Source organism: Kryptolebias marmoratus, linkage group LG6, assembly GCF_001649575.2.
Source record: "Kryptolebias marmoratus isolate JLee-2015 linkage group LG6, ASM164957v2, whole genome shotgun sequence".
Classification (NCBI taxonomy): Eukaryota; Metazoa; Chordata; class Actinopteri; order Cyprinodontiformes; family Rivulidae; genus Kryptolebias; species Kryptolebias marmoratus.
In genome coordinates, this window is record NC_051435.1 from 18205942 (window position 1) to 18232713 (window position 26772).

The 26772-nt window shown below is 41.1% G+C and overlaps 1 protein-coding gene across 1 annotated transcript; it reads left to right on the forward strand.

Annotated features, from left to right (window-relative positions):
* The first annotated feature begins 2873 nt into the window (after positions 1-2873).
* Positions 2874-25885, forward strand: itga4 (integrin alpha 4). Its single transcript, XM_025004598.2, has 29 exons — positions 2874-3177; positions 5301-5498; positions 6281-6399; positions 6521-6624; positions 9129-9261; positions 9518-9585; positions 9797-9929; positions 12661-12746; positions 12892-12954; positions 13041-13181; positions 13322-13430; positions 15489-15583; positions 16119-16209; positions 16304-16349; positions 16494-16648; positions 17461-17615; positions 17713-17865; positions 18323-18399; positions 19302-19440; positions 19754-19855; positions 21078-21154; positions 21273-21362; positions 21523-21610; positions 23783-23890; positions 24153-24278; positions 24610-24735; positions 25017-25115; positions 25256-25375; positions 25500-25885. Exons 2-29 carry the CDS (start codon positions 5314-5316, stop codon positions 25596-25598), a joined length of 3087 nt encoding a protein of 1028 aa, XP_024860366.1. The 5' UTR covers positions 2874-3177; positions 5301-5313; the 3' UTR covers positions 25599-25885.
* The last annotated feature ends 887 nt before the right edge of the window (positions 25886-26772 follow it).

Here is a 26772-nt window from a genome sequence, read left to right on the forward strand (position 1 = left end):
CATGACAGTCTAGAGTTAAAAATGTCAATTTCTTTTACGGTTCAAGTCATGTTCTGCTTTATCTTAAATGTGTTTCTTAATTTCTTTCCTCAGTATGACTGATGCCTTTAACCTACATTACTAGAACCAAATTCATATAATGAATGCTTAACCAACATCTTTATTGATTGATTGATTGTGATTAATTTACAGACAAACATAACAATGTGTCTCCAACAGCAGGAGATGCTCTGGTGTGAAAAACAACACTGAGGATTCATTCACTGACATTTAACTGTGCTTTACTCACCAAGTTAAACCAAAACGGAGTGAGTCTCGGTGACGAATTATTGTTAATGCTCAATTTTCTGCTTGTTACCATCAAAACAAAGGAAGGTAAATGTGAACAAAATTCTTCAATGAATTTAAATAAAGTGATAAACACTGCAGCTCAGATAATGTTGACTTATGAGTAAAGTCACTATGAAAATAACTGTTTTTTAAAAGGAAAAGAAACTTATTTAGGGAATTGGATAATTTATACTCATTTTTGACACAACTCTCCGTATGACCAGTGTAAATGTGGGCGTGAGCTGCTTTTATTACACCTAAAATCGTCACAGGAGCTGCTTCAGATGGGAAGGATTACAGCCCATATGGAGCAGTGACGTCACTCTGCGGTTAACCTCAAAACCTGATCTTTTACTCCGAAACCTTGTTAAATATGAGCTAAAAGAGCACCATTAAGTCTAGCTTCACCTAATATAGTCATTTTCTACAACAGTAAAAACGTTTTGTGTTCAAATAAAAGTTATACTTTTACATTTAGAGGTGAAACCAACAGAGTGCTGTGTCAGTTTATCAAAGGTTATTTTGCAGATTTTTTTTCTTTCTTACAATAATTACTACAACATTGTGCTTTTACAGTAAAGCTTGATTATTTTTTGTATTTATAAATGCAGTTTTTATTGAAGTAGGGACAATGAAGTTTCCCTTCCAAAAACAGTAATGCCTAAAATGTTTAATGAATATTTAATTTGAAGATGAAGTAAGTTACAAACTAATTTGGTAGAACAAAAACATTATCTACGATGGCCAGGCCAGAGTACCAATGTGTAATTCTTCTTCTTCTTACCAGTACACAGCATGGATAAACACTTGACAGTCTTGTTTAAATAAGATCTAAGGTCAAAGATTGTACAACAAATCCTGATTTGTTGTGCAAGCAAAATGTCTTCTGAGGAAAATTACATTTTCTTATTGAGTAAAGCTTGTGGAATTTTTTTCCTTATTTAAATTTTTTGCTTCACAGGAAGTAAAGTGATGAAACTGAGGTTTCTTACAAAACCAAAGCTCGAAGAAAATGAAACCAGACAGGAAACCTTTTGCACAAGCAAGCTACTTTTTGTTTATTTGATGAATTCATCAATCAACCAATCAGCCTTTATTTATACAGCGCTTTACACACCCAGAGTGCTGCACAGGTCCACAGTTTAAAACACAACCAGTAACTAATAAATACAATAAACACATAAAGGAGTAATGAATACATGTGACAATGTTACATATCAAACAATGCAACTGCTGCTTTGTGTAGAGGTAATGTGTGGGCCTAGTCCCTTTTTAAGCCAACTCAGTGTCTAAAACTATGAATGCAGAAAGCAAAAGTTCTAAAATTAGGAAAGTAAATAAAAGAGCAATGATAAAAACACCAAGAACAGGATACAAGACTGCAGAGAAGTAAAGAATCAATAAAATCAAACATAAAACAGGTTCTCCTGCACTATAGCAAATGGTGCAGTTGGTTAAAGTTTACTCCAGTAGTTTTCCAGCTATATAAAGATATTGTCAGGATTCAGTTTTACTGTGTGTTTCTTTTTGTATTTAGTGTTTGATTCTGGTTTCTTTTGGCTTGGGTTTATTGTTGGCTTCACGTTTTGTCTTGTTCTCTGTGCCTTTGTCATCAGTCACTTCTCCTCAGTCTCTCTTGTCTGCCTGCCACGCCCATCTACACCTGCCCCAAGTTTTGTAATCCTCTCACCTGTGCCCACTTCCTCTAATTACCTTCTGTCTTTAAAACCCGGTCATCTCCTCCATTTACCCACTGGTCTGTTGTCGCTTCACGTGCTGTCTGGTTGTCCCTCTCGTCTTGTGTCTCAGGTTTGCTTGTGTCTTGTTCCTGGATTCTGTTATGCTTAGTTTTGCTGCCACGTCAGCCTTTGTTTTGTGTTTATTGTAAATAAATTAGTTTATTTTCCTTTTTAAAAAGGAGTCTGCGTTCTGGATTCGCCTCCTTTTCCACCCAACATGATAGATATGGATGTATGAAATGAGGGTATGCAGTCAATGTAAACAAAGTACTTTTATCTCCATAATTTTTTTTAAAAGAACTATGGTTCTATATTACTATAGAACCATGGCTTTGCAAAGAGTGGCTTTAACCAGCAGCACTTTCGGCTACTATCTGTGTTGGCTGATTTGTCTTTTCACCTCAAGTAAAAACTAAAAGTCAACTTTTTCTATTGTTGGCAGCAAAACTATTTTATATTTCTAAACCTCTAAACACAAACGAGGATAGTCCAAAGGATGAGACAATTAACGCATCTAAAAACTTTTTTTTTCAGAAATATGTACTCAAATGAAGAAAGCGTAATAAATGCCCCATTCCTGGCTTTAGAACAGGTTTGACATTTTACACGACAGGAACAGTGTGACAGACTCCTAGAGGCGAACATAAACAAAAAACACATTATAAATTTATATCAAAGTTGTGCAAAAGGAGAGAGACAGCCTCTCTCGTGGTGACTGAAGAGGGAGGCGCGTGCTCGCCTGATTTTGGGCGGGTGCGGGGAGGAAACCCGTTAGACGCGCGCGCGCATACACGTGCAGCCCGACAGAGGCAGGGTCTCCGCACTCTCAGTCGGCTTAATTGAGCCTCAAACGGAGCGTGGTTTCGTCTCCTCTCCTCCATTATTTGACTTAATTTTGTTTTATTTATTTATTTTATATATATATTTTTTAATTTGTCTCGTCTCTTGTTCATTTCTGGCGAATAATCTCAGAAGCTCGCGCGCGGGGACGGCTCAGGGACCGAGGCGCAACAGGAGGACGCAGGAAACTCCGCTCGAACTTTATTGGACTCCTCCAGAACAAACCCGGTCTGAGCCGGGAGAGGCTCCCAGCTGCCCGAGCGCTACGGTAACCCCCCCGGAGCAGAGAGAAAACATTAAATGTCAGAGAAACATCAGGTCCTTAGACGGATATTTTCAATTTATTTTAGTCCGACAGTTCATTTAAAGCTCCTAATCTGGTTGTAAGACAAGGTTGTGGAGGTCTGGCGCATTTTATTTTAGAAATAAATGGGTCCTAATCATGTTTAAGTTGAATAAACTGTTTTTATTACTTAAACCATGAAACTCTAAATTACAACTAATGCTGAATATGTCACCATAATGGTTTGAAATGGTTGGCTTCTTTTGGGCACAGATAGTCTAACCAAGCAGCAAAATTCTCATAAGGTTTCACTTTTTTTCCCCCACTTGTGAGTAGAGTTTAGTCCACTTTCTGAGAAAATGATGCAGCTTGTTCCTGCTGGAGGAAAAAGCTGAGAGGAAACTTTTGAAGAACAGTTCGTCTTTTTTATGTATGTGAAATATGTTAACTTTTCGTTTTAAAGCTCACCGAAGAACTGTCCTGAAGATGATCCATTCAAGAGAACACATGAAAAAGGCTGGCTACACTTCAGCTTGTTTTAAAACCTATTCATTTATTTTTAATCAGTAAGCTTTAATATTACACACTGGCCGCTTTTAGGCAAGTTGGCAGGGTATTTTGATGTCTTAAAGTGGAAATGGAAAGTGTTTTGAAGCTATCATAAATCAAAAGAAAGGCATAAAAGGTGCTTATTATCAGAGTCTCTAATTTTTAAAAATATACAGTAATTGAAAAGATGAAAAAACTTACTGGGGTCTCTTCTGCATTTTTTTTTTTTTTTGATCACTGAGGCGTGTGACTTATTGAGTATCAAAGACAGGAACACGGACAAGGCAGTAAATAGCAAATACTGATAGTGTGGGGATGAAATGGGTCAGTTTAGTGCAATTAATTGTGTTAATCGACTCAAAACTCCAACAGCTGAGTTGTTCTTCAGCTTCCTGAAGGACAAGAAGGTGGGATGGATGTGGTTAGTTTAGCTCCTGGTGAAAACTACAACCCAAAGTCGGGTGACTGACCGTGCTGTTAACGTTTTGAGGAGGACCACCTGAAATACGAACCTTCAATAGAAGAACCCACTCCTGTCTGACCGACACAGGCCGGCTCCCGCTGTCCGGATGGGAAACTCCTTGAAGACTGTGTGACATCATCGTAAAGCTCGGGGGTTCCCCTTGTGCAATCTGGGGCTCCAGTTCCCAGCAGCATCACTCCAGGCCAAAAAGAAACTGGGTTTTCAAACCGGTACTCTTGTTAACAAAGCTTGCTTCTTCTTCTGCTCCCCTTTTCCCTGATAAACGCTGAGACAGTAACCTCCTCAGCGTCCCACAGCTCGCCATACCAACCAAGGAGGTCACACCGCCCACACAGTCACCCCACTTCAGGCCACAAAAACCCTAAAAACAAGTCATGAGCGTTTAAAATCAGAGAAATGGACCGCTGGGGTGCATTATGACAGCGTTTAGCTAAAGGCAAAACATGAAAACTCTTTATTTTGTTGTTTAATTTCATTTCCCCTTCAATGAAATGCCTGTGACGTATTTTGACCAAATTGCAACGGGGACAAAGTCCAACATCTCAACCCTGTCCAGAGCGTCCTCCCTCTTTAACATCACTGTCCTCCTCTGCAGGGGGTGTGCCTCAGAAGGCAGAGGTCAGACTGATAAAGATAATTGGATATTTGTACTCTAAACAGGGTTCGGATGTTAAATAAAAAGTGAGTTTCTTTGGAGATGTCCAAAGAATGGGACAGTTTCAATCCAATTCGTGCCTTTCCCTACAACACATGTTGTACCTGCATGAAAGTTAATATTATCAACTCCTTATTTATGATTTATACTTCAGTAGCTCTGGAATGATGTTGTCGAAGGAACTGAAGAGATCCCAGTGTATTTCTATGAGGTAAATATAGTTAAAAGTATAAAACTTACAAAACCCAGAAGTCACAGCACCCGTCTTCTGAATGAGCCGATCGTTTAGAGACATGAATGGCTAAAACAGCACAAAGTGTGCAGAAGTGGTTAGAGTTTAAAAAAATCAACAACTATGAATGATTGGTGACGTTGATGGATTCTTAGCTGATCCGTCTTCTCTGTGTGTTTTTTCTTCAGCTCGTTCCCCGACATGCGCTCATTAGGAGACGGCGTGCGGGCGCTCCCCTGCCTGGTCCTGGTTCAGGTCCTGGTCCTGGTTCTGAGTCCTGCTGCAGGGTACAACCTGGATCTGGAGCACACTCTGGAGTTCAGAGGCCCCGGCTCCTCGATGTTCGGATATTCAGTGCTGCTGCATCGCCATGGATCTCACAACTGGTCTGCATCCATATTTTAATGTTATTGATCGACCTATCAACTCATCAGTGAGCCTCTAATGGTTTACAGTCAGTTCTGGAATTAATAATTGATCTGGTATTAAATCTCTATTGATCCTCTCGTGATTTAGCATTGAAACCTTGATAATTTCTTATTGATTCATTGATTTCCTGATTATGTGTTGTTAATTTTGGATGAAGCTTCATTTTGCTCTAATAGTGAACTTTTGACAGAACTTTGACAGTGTTTTTTATCACCTGCTGCTGAAAGGCGAAGCTGGGCGATAATGTTTTTGCCTGTATCTGTGCTTGTTTGTGTGTCTGTCTGTTCCCAAAATATTGCATGAACCACTGGAGGGATTTTAATGAAACTTTTAGGAAATAGTCATTGGATGAACATGTACAGGAGATTAGACTTTGGAGTGAACCCGACTTAAGGTGGCCACCAAAGCCAACTGACCCTATAGCCCTATATCTGGGTTTATAATCAGAGATTCTTCTCCTCCGTTGTTGTTTTTAAACTTTAAGGTGAAAAAAAAAATGTCCACTGTCCTCTGCAGAGACACAATGATTTGTAAAGTTAGGCTCCTCTAGTTGTCATGTGTCAATCCATACACAATCCAACGCTCTGTGAGTTGTTGTTGTTGTTGTGTGAGTGAGTGTGTGTGTGTGTTCTCACTAATTAGTTGATTCTTGTCAGTGAGAGAAGCTCTTTGATGACTCACACACTGAGCTCCATTCAGACAGAAAAACACACCCTGACTGCCTCTTCTTCTCTCTCAGGCTGGTGGTTGGAGCTCCAGTAGCAAACATGTCCTCCAAACCATCCGTTCAGTCTCCAGGAACCGTTTTCCGCTGCAACATCTTGGCCGAGCATGGCCGCTGCCACCCGATGCCTGCTGGTCTGTGCACTTTTGTGTTTTAGGCCTTTTTTTTTTTAGAACGGCAATAAAAATCTGTCTTTTACACCAAAAGTGCAGCTCGTACTTACCGTTATCTGTTTATGTGTGTGTGTGTGTGTAGAAGAAGTGTTCAATTGTGGGAAGACTTGTGAACCTGAGAGCCATCACCAGTGGCTGGGCGTCAGCCTGTCCAGACAACCCTCACAAAACGGCGGACGCGTCCTGGTAACGTAACATACTACTGTCTGTGATTGGTTACCAGGGATGATTGTGTTTCTTCCTCTTTTTTTTTTTTTTAGCTTCGATAAAAGTTTGTGAGGAACTTCTTTTCATTAGCACCATCCAGCTTTACTTTTACAGTTTTAAGTGTTCTCTAGACATTCAATAAGTTGCCAACAGGCAATATCAGACAGAGCGATGTTTCTACAACAGTTTCCACTTAACTCAAGTTTTATCTAGATGAAGCACATATACAAAATAGAAACCACTGTAGCTATAGTGTTTTAGATACAGGATCAATCTGCAGTTAAAAAATGTCCTTATCTGTAGAAACACATTTTCTACCAACAGAAGAGTTGTTTAGTTCCTTTTAATTTCTCCATCAAGCTCTCTTTTCTCACACAAACACAATACAACCAAGCACATTTTTGATTCCTCCCAAATCGACTCTTTATGATCAGATCATCGTTTATTTCTTTTCGCAACCATTATCGGGATCGTTCTGAATCGGTTCTTTATTGTCCGTCTCATTGGCTCCGATCGAGTGTAAATCCCAATCCTAAATCTTTCTTGCGGAAAAGTTTCCAACTGAAGTATGTTTTGTGGGTAGTATTTCCAAGATGGTTGTGGTGGAAGCCAGTCATCTTGATTTGCTAATATTAATGATAATTTCCACAGCGTGTCAACACTTGATGCAGATCTGAGATGGCCAGCGCTGTTTTCGTCATCATAAACGGAAAAGATGGCAACAGCTTCTGTTAGGTGCATTTTTTTAGGAATCCCACTAAAGATTGTTGAAATGAGGTGGTACCACCAGAAATAAGAGATTTTTCGATCTTAAATCAAAAGTTTAAACCTTTTGAAGTGAAATTTTAGGTCATGAACAATTAATATCTTTCCTGTTGTAAATAGCTTTTTAAACTACCTCAGCTTGGAGAAATAAACCAGGTATAAACCAGATTGACCAGCTAATGGCTAGTGTGAGTGTAGCCAAGACCAAAGTGGACTGCTACAGCCTTAAAACAATTTCATCCATCCATTTTCTTCTGCTGATTTGTGGTCAGGTTGGTTTCTCTGTCCAGTGGGACATGATCGGAAAACCTCCAAGAAGGTGTCCAGGAGGCATCCTGATCAGATGTCTGAACTAATTCAGCTGACTCCTTTTGATGTGTTTGATGTTTAGCAGCTCTACTCCAGATAATAAAGCTCCTCACCCTATCTCTAAGACTGAGCTGGCCTCCCTACGAAGGAAGCTCAGTTTAGCTGCTTGGATCCAGGATGTTGTTCTTATAGTCATGATGGATGGACCATTTTTCAACTTTCACCCTCAACAAGAGCTTTGCCTTTTGGCTCAGCTCCTTTGGCTCAGACGAGAGCAATACCCTCATTACTGTGGACGAGGCCGCGTTCTGTTGAGCCATCTCCGTCCTGTTGGGCCATCACTCGTGAACAAGACATCCAGATACTTGAACTCCTATGCTTGAGGCAGAGACTCACCTCTGGCCGGGAGGGAGCTTCCCACCTTTTTCCTGTTGAGAACCTCGGCTTTGAACTTAAAGGAGCTGACTGTCTTCCCAATGGCTTCACACTCTGTGGTGAACTGCCTCAGTGCACGCTGGAGATCATGGCGTGAAGACGCAAACAGGATCAGATCATCTGCAAAATGCAGAGGCGAGAGCCTGAGGTTCCTGAACCCGACAAAATCCTCTCTATAACTACTCTTTGAGATCCTGTCCATGAACCCCACAAACAGGACCAGCAACAAGGGACAGCCCTGTTGGAGTCCAACCTGCGCTGGGAACAAGCTTGACTTTGTGCCGAGGATGTGGACACAGTTCTTACTTTGGTTACGCAGGAACCAGAGAGCCCTTGAAATTAACCCTGGTACCATATATAACCCCCCCCCCAGTGAATATGGTCATAAGCCTTCTCCAGATACATTTATCCATTAATGCTATTTCATAAATTTTAACATCACTGTCAATTTCACATGACATAGTTAATTACATACGACTCTGAAGTAATTTGCAAGCTCAAGTGGCTGCATCACCAGCTAGCTGCAAGACTTCTGGTTATTTATATAATATTTCTGCTGGAATAAGTGTAATAGCTTATAAAATAGAGTTCACACAAGCTGCTATGAAATTAAGTAAGTAACTTTAGCCATGGCTTCTCCAGGCATAGCCGTTAGCTTGTCGATCCAGTCAGAATGAAACTCTGTTTCTCCAAACTGAGATCTTTTAAAGAGCTATCTACAACAGGTAGGGTATTTATAGTTCATAACCTTTCCACAGAAACCCAGTTCAAAAAATCGCAACTGTCACTTAATATCACTACACTATAAAAGCATATGCTAATTTAGCAACAAAAAGAAAAACATCCAGTCGATGTTTCTCACACACTTTTGTAAGTCATGAGTTTTAGAGTGCTCTGCTGCTAATGTGTGACTTCGTAGTGAGTCCTTGTCACATGTTGTTTGTTGCATGATGTTTGTGTGTCTGTGTGTTCAGGCATGTGCTCATCGCTGGAAGAACATCTACTACTCAAAGAAGGACAGCCAGAACAACAAGCTGCCTAACGGGGTCTGTTACCTTTATGAAAGTGACCTGACGCAAACGCAACGTTTAATCCCCTGCTACAGAGGTACATACACACACCTACAATCGTTTTTTTTTTCTTCATTAAGATGTCAAACAATAAGACAATGCCCCACACACTCACACTCTAACACGTTTCGTTAGTATATAGTCAATACAGAAGTGGTGCAAAGAGTTACAGGTGTTGGTGTGTGTGCGCATGTGAAACCAGCAGCTCCTCAGCTACAAAGAGAGAAAAAAAATATCTCTCCATATTTGTTTGCCCACCTTCACCTCTCTGCACCTTTGTCTCTCTCTTACAGACCACCAGAGGAAGTTTGGTGAGCATTATGGATCCTGCCAGGCGGGTATTTCCAACTTTCTGACAAAGGTCAGTAACACACAGACGTCCTCCTTGTCTTCCTCATGTCCAGCAGTGATAACATGTGATCCAGTCAGCGTGAACGCTTCAGTCTTCAGAGAGACTAAAGCTGAAAAAGATTACTTTGTTAGCCAGAGACGTCTCCCACATAAAGAATTCTAACTTTAGCAAAGATTTCGATCGTATGAAAGTAATGACACAAAGGCATCTTCTCTCCCAGGATTTGATCATCATGGGGGCGCCGGGAACTTCTTATTGGACGGGTTCAGTTCTGGTTTACAACACGTCCAGTGGAGGGATGTCCGTGTATTTGGACGATGACACCAAACATGTCAGCTTTGGAAGTTACCTGGGTAACAGATGGTTTTCTCACACTATTTTTATTTTTTACGGCCAATGCAAAACTGAAGCTACAGTGGTGCTTTCCCCAAATTTGCGTTTCCACTATTGTCTCACAACTTCAAATATTTGGACATTCTTTGTTCCTGTTCGTACTTTCGCATTTCGCAATAACGCTGGCTCGCTGAAGAAAAAACTTTAGATATTTTTGGGAAGAAATTTGTAGCAAAATCAGCACGCAGAAAGCAAAGACTGACACAACAGTAAGCCAACACTTGTTATTTCCTATTTAACACAATAGCCATGAAAAGTAATGGAGATACTTAATTTATTCAATATACATTGGCATCTTCTGCATTACAGCAACAGTTTTTATTGCCAACTACTTTATAGTAATGGTGTCTAAGTATGTTAGGTGGTGGTATGTTATCGTATGTTCAGTAAAATTAGATTTGCTATGGAGGTTATAGGTGCTGTCAGCAACATCTTGTCTCTGAATTGGCTTTAAATATTGCTGAAATGAATACTGGAAAGAAAGCAACCACAGTGAGCCATTGTCTAATTGAAAGTATTATTGTGACACATTTGCTCAAGACTAATAGAGTTGTGTGACTTCATTGCTTCTAGCTTTAAGGGGAACGTTTTTCTACCTCTGCACTTGTCTTTTTCTGTCAGTCAGCTGCAACACATTTATCATGATTTTTCCCACAGAAGAATTTTTGACACCTCCGCGTGGTTTCTTCCTGTCCTTTTAACGCTGCTGTCTCAGACACACTTCAGCCATTTTCACTTAACACCTTCAAGTTGAGGCTTCAGTGCCATGTTGACGTGTTTTATGTCAGGTCTGAAGTCAAACTGCTGTAGTTATGCCTCTGAGCCTCCGAGTGAGGTGCAACCTCGTGTTATCTTATCAAAAAAAAAAAGGTCACCTTAGGGTGCACACTGTTTGTTCCCACCATCTCTCCATGTTAAAGCTCTAAAGGAAGTCTTGTAAAAAAGTGTGATGTTCTGTGTAAAGATATCTTGCTGTTTGTGCAGCACATGTACAGCCACAAAAGAAAATTAGACTGATATGTTGGTAGATTTGTTTTGCAAAGTTTGAACTATATACACCAACAGAAATGATTGTTTCCACATGGAGTAACATTCAATAAGGTCCGGCTGTGTGCGACTTATGTAAAGGTGTCGATGGCCGACAGGTGCAAACACTCAGCAAACAGCTAAACACACCGCAAACACACAAATGATGCAAACTCCAACACGCACAAACACCCAAAATACCAGCAAGTAAGAAAAGCCGCAAACTCACTCCACAAAGTGGAAGTGTACCAAAGCACCATGGGGGGACTCCGGGTTGGACTGAGCAGTCCAATCCTGCCCTTTGACCCGGTGCTGGCAGTGAGATGTCGGTCAGCCCACCTCTGTTGGTTTTACTAGACTGGACAAATAAGACACACCCATCTAATGAAACAATTCAACATTAAGTTTTTAATCACCTGGTTTCAAAATGTGGAAGCTACTGAGAAAAAACTATTAATATTTCATAAAATAATAATAAATAAAACATTAAATGCTTTAAAATCAGTTAAATTAGTCTTATTATTGGTCTGGTGCACTTCTGTTTTGTGGAGGGAGTTTGCAGTTGTTCTGACTTCCTGGTGTTTTCTTTTGTCGTGTTTTTCTGTTGCATTTGTTTTTGTGTTTCGGAGTTTGCATCATTCCTGCACCTGTCAGCCACAGTGCTATAGTGAGGTGCGAACAGAGCAGCTGAACAACACAAAACAGGAAGCTTGAACACACTCAGAAGCTGTGGTTGTCACAATTCGAAATTCGCACTTCGACAAACATTTGTAAATGGTATCGCACAAACACGAGGTCTTATTTTAACCATAGATCTGTTGGGGAGTTTTTTGTTAATAAATTGCAAGTTTTGTCATAATAGACTCATCTTCTTTTGTATTAGTTTTATTTTTTACTATGACTATGATTTGTCTGTTTGATTGTTCACCAAAGACTTTCACTGTGCAGGAAAACCTGTTGCTGACGCTTTAAAAACGATCTTTTACCCGGTTGAACCATCGCTTTAATATTCCAGCGCAAAGGAATAGACCAGCCGTTATGGGTGCACTGTGGTCTTTGGAACAAAGAAAAATTAACTTACCCATCTACAATAATGCTGAATGTTTGTTATGTAGTGTCTGACCTTGCGGCTCCCCAACATGGAGCTCAACTCTCCAACTGTGTGGAGTGATGAAACCAACTTCCCCCTAAAGAAGGACCTCTGACAGTGGGAACTTGTGGTTGGGGTTTGGGGGTTGCAGCAGCAGTGGAAGTTGCATAGCTTTAATGGTGCACTGTGCACATGTTTCCTTCATTTCAAAACATCAACCACACAGCTGCACCTTATTTATTTTGATTAAGCTTCAAGCGTTGTATGTTTACAACAGTCCTAACCTGCTTTTTATGGTCATATATCTGTTGTTGGTTTGTTTTTAGATGACTAGATTAGCAACTGGCTGAGCTGCTTATGAAAGCTGAAAACATTGGATAATTACTGATTTAATTTTCAAAAATCTGTATTCTTTCTTATCAAACTAAAAAAAAAAAAGTACAACGTAGTAAAGCAGAATTGATGACGCTACATTAATTTTATGCAAAATGGAAGCATATTGAGGTAAAATATGGTGCTTGGTTATTGTTCAAATATTTTATGTGGTAAATTGACTTTGTGTCGTCATGTTTCAGGCTACTCTGTTGCGGCTGGTCACTTTCTGGGTCCGTCTTCTGTAGAGGTGGTGGGCGGAGCTCCACAGTACAACCAGAGAGGCAAGGTAGGACCAGATAACTTATCTTGGATGGCAACTTTAATAAAAACGCGTTTGCGGCGACTAAACTGTCCTGTTCTTATACCCTTCCTGATTCTGTGAAGTTTTTACTGTGACGTGTGATTGCTTCAACGGTTTCTACAACTTTCAGGTCTTCATCTTCACAATAGTCAACGAGAAGCTGCAGGTTGTTTCAGAAGTGTCTGGGAAAGAAGTAAGGGGTTTTTCTTTTTTAGCGTTAGCAGTCTTTAGTTAAAGCAGTGAGACAGGTTAGGTTCTGACATGTGTGTCTTTGTTCAGCTGGGATCTTATTTTGGCTCCAGCGTTTCTGTGGTGGACCTGAACGCTGATGGTTTGTCAGACCTGCTGGTTGGTGCTCCCATGGCAACAGGCGCCGCCAGAGAGGAGGGAAGAGTGCACGTATACATCAACGAGGGACAGGTAGGAGCGGTTTTCAGTAGGGCTCAGTGAGATTCTCTGTCTGACGCTGGCTTTAAATCCATCTACCGAAGCTAAATGTAACAATGCAAAGCCAGCTGTCCTGACAAAACTTTTGTCTGAATCTTTATAATCTCTCTCAGGCAAAGTTGAAGGAGGCGGAGTTTCAACTGAAGGGCAGTGACGCTTACGCCGCTCGGTTTGGAGAGACTATAGCTGGCCTCGGAGACTTGGATGATGATGGTTACCCAGGTAACAGCCTGTACCATCGTATTTGAAAATCATGACGATGATCATACAGTATTGGGAAATCCTGCGAGTTGTGTTGGAGCTAAAATATATGTTGATTCTCAACTACTATTACGTCAGATTGTGGCTGATTATCTGTAAAACTGAATGAGTCAGGCCACTTTTGTGTTTGCTTATGTTGCTTAGCTGTGACGGCCATCTTGAACTGGTTGACTCCAATCATTACTTTCTGAAGGTTTCATTAAAATATTTTGCTAACACGACAGATAAACAAACAGACACACACAAAAACATTATCGCCCTTTTGCCTTCAGCGGCAGGTGGTTAATATATAGCTTTTACCACTCTATGTAGCCCTAATAAATAAAGCTGCAGCAAAAATATATTCATTTCTGGTAATATTACTGAAGATTTGTACCTCTGCTACTTTTGCCGCTACTAAAATGCTGTAAGTAATGAATCCTCCTGCTAAACTTATTCTACTTCCATTACTCATAGACAATGATACAACTGCAAGTATTAAATATTGCTTTTGATAATAAACATTTTTGTCTTTGATAAAATTACCATCACTGATAAAATATTTCTAACTTCTGTCAGTACAACAAATATCACTATTAGCTCTGATTTTGCATTTGCTGCTAGTGTGTCCACAGAGAAGCTCCACTGAAGCAGCTGGGGGTTTTGCTCCAGGGCACCTCAGTAGTGGTAATTAGGAAGGTTTAAACGCCGCTCTGTCCTTTTTTTGCATCGATGCCCTCCCACAACTTTACCGAACGCGACCACTTCTCCTCAGTAGCTGCTGCTGAGTTAAACAACACGAGGACCACAACTCACCACGACAACATTTGTCACATTCTGATAATAACGCGTCCGCCCGACTTTAACACATCGCCGTTGCACATGCCGCAGACCCCTCGCTCACATCTGTGAGTGTGTGTGGGTGGGTGTGAGGGGTGGAGTGTGTTATTAAGTTCATCAAACTGTAATGACAAACTGGTGCTGCTCTGTAACTGAACGTGCCCTGTAATCTGCCGCCGTGAGATAAAAAGCTACGTGTGTGTGTGTGCGTTTATTACTCATGTTGTGGGGTCATATGTGTTTACACAGGCACATGTGTGGGCTTTTAGGGACAAAAAGTTCAATCCGACTCCTGCTCAGAAAGTCAGTGAAATGTCCTCTGAAGTGATGGATTCGTGACTGTATGTTTACGAGAGGCTGTTTCTCTTTGTTTCAGAAAATAAGATAAAGTCAGAGCTCTCCAAAAGTCTCAGGTTGCACTAATATAAATACCTGCACCTTTTCTGAAAATGTGACAAAACAGATGGTAAAAACTTCAGCTGATGTTTTAATCAGAACAGTGTCACTTCAATGGTTTGTCAGTTTTAGCTAGAATTTTTTTTTTACGAGTTTTTAATTTTTTTCTAGTTGCACATGAAGGAATTTTGACCCTAACATGATTTTTCCATTCTTGGCTTGGGTCTAAATGTCTCATCACGACATCAGATGTGATTGTAGGTGTGCTGGCTAAAATGGTTTTCTTCTAAGAGTTTAAAGCATTTATGCTAGATTTAACTTTAACTTGTGTTCATAAGATTACCACATGTAATGAAGATGGACAATGCTGTAAACATTACACTTGCTAAACTTAAAAAAAATACAATAGTAGGTATGTTAAAATGTAAACATGTTAGTTTACTTACATAAGCTTCAGGTTCAAAGCACTGTAGTATTTAAATTATTCTTTCTTATTTGACTTCAATGTCTGTATAGACTGTATGTAAACAAACAAGACATGATGTGTTATTCAGAAAGCTTTATCTGGATTTTTGATATTTTCTTTAAATCAACCTCACCCATAAAATGTGTTTGTTAAAATGAAATGGGAAGAACAAACAAAAGAAATCCAGTGAATTTACAAATAGTTATTTTCAGATAAACATTTCATACTCAGCTCAGCTCTAACTGAACTCACAGCCCTGAATAAACCCCTTAGAGGCAAAAACACAGCAAGCGTTCCTACAAATATCGCATAATGAACTTTTGGGTGTGTGTTTATAGACGTGGCGATCGGCGCTCCACAGGAAGACGACCTCAAAGGAGCTGTTTACATCTACAATGGCAGGAAGGAGGGAATTTCACCAACTCCATCGCAGGTAAAAACATCAACACACAGCCAGAAAACAATGCAGGGCAATAACACAAGAATTTCTGCCAAAATAACCCCAGTTTGTTTTTACATATGAATTTAAATATCTTTACAAAAGAGGAAGTGCATGAACTGATGGACTATATTTGTGTTTCGTTAAATTGCTTTGGATTTTTTAACATTTATTTATAGGAACAGCACTGATTCTTAAAGAAATGTTATCAAGGTGACAATAAAGTAAACGTTTTTTTGTTGTTTCATATCATATTGCATAATACCTGTTTTTCTATAATAACTAGTCATGAAATGTAATAATATATAATAATCTAACTCACTTGTATGCACATGCTTAAGCCAAAAAACCCTCACTATTATTTATTATTATTATTACTATTATTATTATCAGTTTAATACACTGGGGCAATGTAGAGTAAGCAGAAAGCACCAGAGTTTTGAATGGTCAAAATAGTACACATAAATATTAGCTAAGGTGCTATCCTCATGGTGTGTGTGTGTGTGTGTGTGTGTGTGTGTGTTTTCAGAGAATTTCTGGATCTTCTTTGGGTCACAACCTGAGGATGTTTGGACAGTCACTAAACTCGGGTATCGACATTGATAATAACGGCTATCAAGGTAGATGATTTATTATGTCGCAGCATCTACTGTTTTGCGCGTTTCTGTTCAAGTTTGGGTTTGTTTTAAATCACGACAAGTTGTGTTTCTGCAGATGTGGCAGCTGGTGCGTTCCTCTCAGACTCAGCTGTAGTTCTCAGGTAAATTCACAACGAAGCTTCCTGTTCAAACATAACCTAAAATGTTCCCGCTGTAGTTGTGTTTCTGTTCTTATACGTGTGTGTTGACATTTGACCGAAGCCCGGTCAACGGGCTGTAACAACCTCTGTGACTGTGCTCTGTAGGACCCGTCCGGTGATTCAGGTGAAAGCCTCTCTGATGCTGCCTGAGCAGGTCGACCAGCGGGTGGCGCTGTGCAAAGATCACAGGGGTCGGACTGTCTGCTTCAACGTCACCATCTGCTTCAACGTCTCGTCCAGACACTTCAGAGGCGCTATCGGTACTTACAACCCAAAGAGTGACTGACTCAGTGTCCTGCCTGTTATACCGCTGTCACACTTTTGCATAACTGTCTTGTATTTTTTTGGGGAAAATCTTTACGTATCTAATACTTGAGCACACGGGATGGGGTTTTCAACAACGCCAAGTTGCCACAGATTAAGTGGTCATGTTGAAAAATTCTGCAGCATGAACGCAGAAACTTTGAAACATCAAATATCCCTCATATACACGACTTAATAATGATCAAAAGGTTGCAGAGAGACAGCAATAACGTTACACAAGCTCATGCTATGCTTTGAAAGTGGTGCAGTTAGCGTAGATCGTCCACTGCTTCTGGTATGATTACAACCTTAACGCTGCACTTTTTAAATGCTGATTATTTTTGGAGGCATGTTGGTGTAATGCGCAGGTGTTGCTTATCGTGATGTTTTCTATGGAGCAAGTGACAGCTGTGGCCAAGGCTTACGTGTGCATTTATACTGAGTTAACTACAAAATAACAAGGCATTATTATGTACTGTGGCAGCAGCGCCAAGACAGCAGCATGACTCACTCTAACTTCCTTCATAAAATAGTCTACAACACTGAGTGTAAAAACTCCCTTAAAACATCTAAAGGGTATAAAACATTGGTTACACAACACCTGCAGTGTGGATCTCTTCTCTATACCCACCTGTGAATGTAACAGATACGTAGCATAAATAATTATTTCTTCTGGATAGTTTATGTGTAGTATAACATTTAAGAATGTGTAATGCTACACAGCCTCCACTTACTGATGAATAAAATTTTGTCTTGTTTTTTTCCTCAGATCTTCATTATAATTTGACCTCTGACCTCCTCCATAAGCCGTCCTTTCCTCACCGTTTCTATTTCCACGGTAACGGGACGTCGAACAGCACGAGGGGGCACGTCAAAGCCCAGCCAGGTCATCTCACCTGTGCAAATCATGTGGCTTATCAAAGGGTAAAACAGCCAGCTACGAGCAACCAAACAAGTTCATCACTGAAGCGAATAGCTGCTGAAACGCTAAGAGAGTTTCTTTTTTTTTTTCCTCCAATAGAAAGATGTTAAGGACATTTATACTCCGATCCGGTTTGAAGTTTCTTATCGTCTCAGAGAAACCAACAGCCGCAGATCTTCGTCTAAGAGCTTCCCTGCATTAAAACCCATTCTGCAGCGGGGGGTAGGACACCACAACACCATCACCAACCAGGTACCTGCAGGTGGAACATATCAGCCTGTGCACACGGGGCTATAATTATAACTAAATACAATCATTGTCAGAGCTGTCCATCAATAAACTGATGCGATTTAGAATGGGAGACAGCAGCCGTTTTGAAGTCAGATACACCAACAGGATCCCCTCCTGCTTATCCAGATGTGTTTACAGCTGCAAATGTCTCATCTGCTGCACATTACCCAACATCCTGCTGCTGTGTTTCCACTTTGTTTCTCCCTGACTCGTAAAAACAGAGCAGAAACGGTTAACAAAGAAGAACTCACAGCTGGCTTCAGTCATGAGATTATTATTATTATTAATCATCTGTAGCTCTGAGGTCAGGGGTCAGGGGTCACAGAAGCTGTTTGGAACATCATGAATGAAGGAATTCTGACTGCCGCGTTCATTCATCGTTCCTGGTGCCATAAACCGTCTGCTTCTCCTTCTCCAGACTCAGTTTGCTCGCTCCTGCTCTCTGCGCAACTGTTCCACCAACATGCAGCTGTCGGGTCGACTGGTGCTGCCACAGTAAGAAGCACACACACACAAACACACTCACACAACAGGGGTGGAATAAAGTAAACCTAGAGTAATATTTTATCCCAACAGATTAGCAGAAAATCTCTCACTCACTGCAGCGGTGGCCTCACTTTATCTGATTTATGCACAAGTCAAACAAAACGAGCCATTCAGCTCTCTATTAATAAAGAACATGGATGTTTCCCCCCCCTTCAAAACACATGATGATAATTAGCTGCAGACACACTCAGACGTAATCTTCTCCCAAATCAGTTTGCAGCTTAGCTTTTGTCCTGCTTCCAGCAGAACTGTGTCATGTGCTGTTGATGCAGATTTGATAAAACAAAACAAACAAACAATCCTATATGCAGCCTCGTGGCATTGCTCCGTCCTGTTGGAAGGGAAACCGTGAGAGTAGAGGAGGGCTGTTGCCATGATTAGTCTTTAGAAATGTTTAATATCACGAGGGTAAAGTAACGTTCATGTGAACACCTTATGGAGCGTTTTTCCAACAACTTATTACTTTGCAGCCAGATTATCTGTGGTCCATCACTTGTCAGTGGTTATAATGTTATGGCTCTTTTGTGTACAGTAGAGCCATAGGCCAAGTTTTGTTTTTAGTTAAAGACTATTTTGTTTATTACAGACACGCATTACATAAAACAGACACAGATCCTTTTATAGTGCAGAACGAGGACGAGCGTCACCTACTGCAGCTCCACGACTGAACTGGAGGTGCAGTCAGCTGCAAGAAAAATAGTGGAAACGGTTTGATATGAGAAACTCACTAAACAGGCAGACGAGAGGAATGAAGAACCATGACGCCGATCTATATATACTCTGAAATGTAATTTCACACTTACTGCGCGCTGTATCTTTCCCATGACTGTAACTCTGATGTTTATCCTCAGTCAGCGGACGTTCTTTGCTTTGGGCTCTGGACAAATCATGTTGAAAACCGTCCTGATGAACTCCGGAGACGACGCCTTCCTGCCCCGAGTGATGCTGCGATTTCCGAACCACATCCACTACGTCAAAGTGCTGCAGAACGTAGGTTGATGCAGAAAGCAGAGGAAATGGCAAGCTGATTTCAAAATGTATGGTTTCAGTCCCCATCGTTTAGGTGACACATAAGATAACGCTCTTCCTGATTCGCAATGAGAGGAAGTGAAGAAGAAAACGTTGAAAGCAAAAGTTTATGATCTTGTTTGAGGTGTTTTTGTCAGTTTTGAAGACACTGAATTAAAGACACAAGAATTAAAGGAACATTAGCTTGTGGAAATGACAAAATATACATTTATTTATCTACATGAGTAACAGATTTAGCAGAATGACACCGTTCTGTGTGTGTGTGTGTGAGCAGCAGGACAATGTGGTGAGTTGTGACGTTACAGAGGAAGTCAACACTACAGAGGTGAGCATTGACTGCGGGATCAACAGCCTCGTCCTTGCAGCCCACTCCCAGGTACGATCCGGCCAATCACACGCTGGTATTCACGCAACCACAGCAGAGTTTTCAGCGAACTGATAACATCACATCAAGCCTGTTGATCTACCCAGGGTTTCAAGCCTTAAAAAAGCTACTTTGAATTTCAGTTTAAAAGTGAATTACTTCATGTTCGTAGTTCACCACTTGAAAATGTGGAACTAAACTAACATATGGTGTATTTTCATATGGCATAATTTACAGTAAAATTGTTCTTATTTGCATGTTTTTTTCTGTTTTGTCAGAAACTGTGACTGAAAGGCAGCCTGTTAAGATTATGAGCGCTCTGTTTTAATCAAACCTAAATTGATTTCAGGACAGCATCTGCTAACAAAACACTCATGGTTTAAAAATAATGTGCTGTCATTTCACCTATATACGAGGGTCAGAGAGAAAAGTCTCACAGTTTTACCCCAATTTATTTCTCGCTGCCACCTGCAAGACGGAAAAGAACAGACCTTCAATCTGTGAGGGAAAATTTAGGAGATTTATCAATAACAGGTTCAAGCAGCCGTTCACTGAAAGATAGAACGTTATTTAATGTCCCCAGAATGAGCCGCCTGAGTTTACTGGTTACAAAAACAACCTCTTTGAGTTTAAAGTTTGCAAAAAATTTGAACGCCGGTCATGACCGTCTCATTTGTGTTGTAAAGCGCTTTGAGTAGCCTGGTCGGCCAGAAAGGCGCTAAATAAGTAGGTAATTTACCGTTTACACGTGCTTGTGGACAACACTGAGGGTTAGCAGGCGTGAATTTCACAGCACAAAATGTTCATGATTTGCATCAGTGATTCTGCTCCGGAGCACAAATGTGGCTTCGCTGTTGTGCAAGTGGGAAAAGTCACTCGACTTTAGGCCCCAAAGTTATTAATCACTGTCTGGTAAGCATGGATTACAAAATGAGTTTTGAGTTGATCCTGAGCCCAGTCTCAAAACATCTGAGGGTCAAAAGGTCAAAGACAGTGAGCTGGGACGTTTTGTTCTCGCTCTTTATGCTTTTCTGACGCTCATTTCCCTTTCAGAACAGATGTTGTGAAACTGTTTCTTTCTAAAAAAAAGACAGAGCAGCACTTTTAATCTCGTTTGTTCTCAGCGTGTAAGCATTAATGATGATACGAGTGTGAACATCTTACACTAAAAAGGGGAAGTAAAGGCCTCGTTAACTAAAACGAATTAAAACAGATTATTTGTATTTTTCTATAGATGAACATGAGCTTTCTCCTGGACGTTTACCAGAACAGCACGCCTGGTGACGTCCACATTCACATTAACTCCAGCAGGTAAAAGACCACCTCACCTGCATTTTTTTACCCAAAGGGAACATTATTGTTGAATTAACAAGATATTTGCTGTTTACTTGAGTGCTGAGGTATTGAATGTTATTTTATCTCTTCACAGTGATAACTATGAGATGAATGAGTATCTCCACGACAACATGATGACGCTCGTCCTTCCTCTCAAATATGGAGTCAACCTCAACGTCCACGGGTCAGACAGCTATAGTGAACAGTGCTGATACTTGATAATACTGTTTATTCATGGGTTCTATATGAGCTCGAAAAAGGATAAAAGAAAAGGATTTTATTTATCCCACAATGCAACTAAAGCAGGACTCACGTTTCGGTTGCCACGACCTTTGTGTTTGCAGTTTTGTGACTCCAAAGTCTTTTGTTTTTGGCGACGAAGACCTGATTCCTGCTGACTGCTATCCTGAAAAATTCAACTACACATACAAGGTGGGTCAGCCCAGTCCGTGTTTTGTGAAAATCACAGATCAACAGGAAGATGTGTATGAGTTTGAACAGACTGGACTTTGCTTTTCAAGTAAAGAAGATACTGGAAGATTTTACGTTTCAATACAAACTTAGCTATAAAATCAAACTTTGTTATTAGAAAACAAGTGACTCCAGAACCTAAATATTAGAGCATAATTATTACATGTCCAGGTGAAAGCATGAAACAAACCGCTAACAGTGAGACAAATGTTTTAGCTGTTCTCAATAATTTACATTCCACAGTATGGACTGACTAAAAGATTTACTTCAGTTTTGTTTGATGGTTTACAATGATTTCCAACTCTGGTGTGACAACCTGAAACCAAAGCTTTCTTTTGTACTCCGGTCAACATGTGATGAATTATTTGCACCGGGTTTTTCTACTATAATCCGTCAAAAAGCAGAAATCTCGCAGGACGGTGTTGACTCTTTGAGGGAACTGAAAGTGGAGACGGAGGAACCGTTTGTAGCACATGTCCGCTTCTCACCATCTACTTTTCTATATTGTTCTCTTCTTTCAGCATAAAAGTGTTTTATAGGTGTCATCAAAGCTCGCTAAAGATAGTGCAGCTAAAGTTAACTTCTGAGAATGAAAACTCATCAGTTTTGTGCTGCTGCCTGACATGAAAGTTCCCGCTTTAGAAACTGAGCTGGGACTTTTCTGCGTGCAGTTTGCATGCTCTCCCCATGCGTGCGTGGGTTTCCTCCGGTTTTGTTTCACGGTGCGAGTGGACGCATGAGTGCCTCTGTGTTGCTTGTGGCTTCGGAGTTCCTCTGACAGATGTGGCTTTGTGTGTTCAGAAATCTAGCGAGTTTGCCAAACATTGCTTTCCGTCAGGTGTGATGTTGTTCACAGTTATGATTGGTTATTGGATTTTGTTACAAAAGCACAGGAAAGGTAAGTTGCTGACTAAAATGCTGAAAAGTATAAACTTAGTTGCAGCAGTCAGCATCCATTTAAACTCGTGTCACTGAGAGCAGCGTATAGTCACATGTCCGGTTGCTGTGCTGTTTTGCTTTGACCGTGTCCGAATGATTAGCCTGAAGCTGCTTTAACGCCACATACAGCTGCACTAGATTCTTTTTTTCCCAACTGGACTTGTAATGTTTGCATTCGGGGGATGCTTTTTCAAAAAAAGAGTGATTAATTTCTACCTTGAACCAGCTGCACACAACTCCTCCAGCTTTAGTTTGACTGTTCATCGTCTTCGTTCATCGTTCTGCATTTTACAGAATGTTAAAATAACTCTCTTCCTTCAGTACACCACACGCCGTTACGCCCCCACCTGCCACCCTGAGCAGGATTAGGCAGCTACAGAACATGGATAGACGAGTGCTCCTTGTTTTCAGTTGCGTTAGCAGCCAGCTAGACGTATTCAGCAGGAAATGGCGCTTTGACGCTTTATCGTCATTATGACTCGTATCTGAAAGTCAAAGAGAAAACCAGAGTCATGCTTCACTGAACTGTAAAGACGTGTGAAAAGTTATCCTGGCGTGTCCAACGTCCTCACACAGCTTTCGCCTCTACAGTTTTGAATATCAGAAGTGTCAGCCTCAATATGAAGCCCTTTGTGGCTTTCTGGCGTAAAAAAAAAGTGTGTGAAACCACCCCCGTTCCTGTTTGGTGCTTCAGACAGACCAAACTGAGACACCTCAGCACCACGCTGGCGTGTGGTTACACACAACAAGCTGGCATCGTGTAACGAGCTGCACGACGAGAGGCGTGCGCTTCAGGTTTCATCAGCGCCTCAGAGAGGCAGCAAAGATACTAAAACTTACTTCAGTTTTAAACCCGGGTCCGGGCATGCTCGTAGTTTTAGGTTTAGAGTGACTTCATGATTATTTTGATTATCACAAATAGACTTTACAGAGTCAGATTCATCTTTTTCCTGTTTTGACTTTGCGACATGTCCAGTGACCGTTGGAGATCGGCACCAGCTCTCCGCGACCCAGAGAGGAAAAAAGCGTGAATAGAAAATGAATGGATAAAAAAGAATAATTAATTTATTCTTTTTTATCCAAGTGAAAGTAATCTGCATATTCACTGGACATGCTTCCACTGCTGTCAGTGACCAAACTGGCCAAAAATTTGCACTTCAGCTAATCTTAGTTTGTGTAATCTTTGGCTTTAAGGTGTTAAACTCCGGCCCCAGCAAGGCGATAAACACGGTGGTGGACATCGCGCTGCCAAAGATCCTCGCGCCATACCCACACAGACTGCTGCAGGTCGTCGACTGGAAGGTACGCCCCTGGTAGGAGCTGCAGCGGTAGCAGAAGTGGGGATAGCTCGGTCAGTACAGAAACTATTTGTAGCGCCTGGTTCCTCTGATGCTGTGGGTGGAGCTGAGATGGGACACGCAAACAGGAAAAAAATAAAAATAAAGGAAGTATTTTCAGTTAGATGATGAGTTATTGTAATAGTTGGGGTTTTGTTATTCGTTGTTAATTTACAAAGTGAGTGGAAAGTCTGTTTTATTAACGTAATAATTGTGTTTTTCTGCAGTCGTCTCATGGTGCGTGTTCGATAAGTGACACAACTGTTCCAGTCATCGAGGACTGTGACGTCCCTCAGGCTTCGTTCATCAAAAAACTCATGTTCTTCTTCACCCCCACTGCCACCCGCACAATGGTAACACACACCGCTTCTCAGAAGTACATTATTTAATGTGTTCTTAACATTTATTCAGCGTAAAGCCAGCAGAAAGTCCCAGAGAACTGTAGTGTTAAAAACAAATCAAACCAGAGAGCCTTAAACTGTTTCTGTATATACTATAAACCATGAATTATGAGTCATTTGTCAGGTATAAATACTGAATACATGTCAACAAAAAGTCTTCAGTGGACGGAGACTTTATTGAGATAGTAAGGGTAAACTTATGGCATCAATCTACACCTCATATGGAGTCAGCAATCCTCATTACACTTACTGTCAGTGACTGAGCTGTTTTATGCCTGTTCAGTTTTGTGGCCGCAAAGATGAGCTGTGCGAGCGGCTCGTGTGTCGTCTCGGGAACATGGACGCAGGAAGAGACGCCACCATCCACGTGGAGGTCAACCTGAACCCCGCTGTGCTGCTGCAAGCCCCGGTAACGGCAACATATGTGCTCGTTTCAGAAGAAAACTGAAACTGAAGCAATCTGAAAGGAATCTCAGACATCCTGTTTTTCAGGGTTGCAGATTTAACTATAAACCTGAGAGATTCATGTTAGGGAGCTGTGCTAGAAGCAATAAAACAGTATTACCATCATGACCTCAGGCTTCTTTGAAATAAAGTCTTTTAAAACCTGGTTTTCATCGAAAAAATTTTAATTGGTCCCCTGAACTTTTTAAAACAAACATGAGCTTATGTCTCTTCTTTTTACCTCAGGGTCGCCATGATATCATGAAGTTGGAGAGCACAGCAAGGATAATATCTCCCAGAGAAGATCTTCACACCGTCCTCGCCCATAAACACCCAATCGCGCAGGTAAACCCCTCCTTCAGCCAATCAGAGCAGAGTGTCTGCTCTGATACACCCTGGGAACAAGCACCTTCCTCAGCAGTGTTTAACAGCTCTATTAAAACCGTACAGGAGCTTTAGAAATTCAATTTGTGACAAATTTTCAGGTGATGGTGGAAGCTGTTTTTACCCAGAAACCCTCAACAGCTGTGCAGATCATCATCATTGTTGTCAGTTTAGTTTTAGGACTGATGATCCTGGCTGCTCTCATCTGGTGTCTGTGGAAGGTAGGTAGCTGGTAACAGTACAGTGGCCTAATCTAATCTAATCTAATCTAATCTACTGATAAATGTATAGTGCAGTTTATAGTTTCTGCATCAACAGGAGCTTCGTGTCTGTCTTCATTTACAGGCGGGTTTCTTTAAGAGGAGTTTCAAGAAGCAGGAAGAGTTCAACAGAGACAGCTGGGATTATGTTCCTAAACTCGACAAGAGGAAGAACTCCACCTAACTTCAACTGCTGCCTCCGGCCGTGACCTCTGACCTCTCGACGCGAGGCGGATTTCACTCACAGACCGCGCAACAGTTTGAATGCGACGTTCATGACGGACGATGGCGAAGCCGTCCTGAACGCAGCTGAACTATTTTACTAAATGTGCCTTCACGGTGAACAGATGAGCGAAAAGTCTCGAAAAAGACTGCAGCACTGGATGGATGGATGGATGGATGGATGGATGGATGGATGGATGGATGGATGCATGGATGAATGGATGGATGGACGGACGGATGGATGGATGGATGGATGGATGGATGCATGGATGAATGGATGGATGGATGGATGGATGGATGTTTGGATGGATGGATGAATGGATGAATGTATGGATGGATGGATGGATGGATGGATGAATGTATGGATGGATGGATGGATGGATGGATGGATGAATGGATGAATGTATGGATGTATGGATGGATGTTTGGATGGATGGATGAATCTAAGCGAGTCGTCCTGTGTTATGAATGATCTATGAAGAGGAAACAAACTAAAAGACTTTCCTGTGATCTCAGGGGATGGATCCTGGCTTCTGATTGGCTCACACCTCTGGAATACATTTCATCAGTCTGTCTTTTCTCTCCATCTTGTTTACCTGCTGACCTGCACACACAAGGGACTCACCGGTGTTACATCATTTACCATCTGTAGACCTGCATGGATGCTGTCCAGACAGAAAAGGCTGATATCTGTAGGGGTGTGGAGGGAAAGGGAAACATCTGCTGTGCTCTGAAGACAAACCGATGCTGCTTTGTGCCCTTTAGTCTGCGTTGGATCTGTTTGCGTCTCCTTTTCTGACAGAATTTTATGGGAAATCTTGCCAATAAGTCGGGTAAATCCATACATTATTTGCTTTTTTTTTGTACTTATAACAAGCAGTCTTGGCAGTGCCAGTGACAATTACTCACGCTATAAAACATTTTGTCTCTCAGTCTGGAGTTTTTAAAGAAAGCACGTTTGAGTCCTGACCCCAGCCGCTCCATGTGAACACAGCGAGCGTTGAATAAATTGTCGACATGTAGGAACAGGAAAACAGCTGCAGATATTCTGGATGAAAACGAAGAGAGATCATAGATGGAAAAAAAAAGGCAGATTCTTAGGAAGCTTTTATTAATGTGGCCAGACAAAACATATT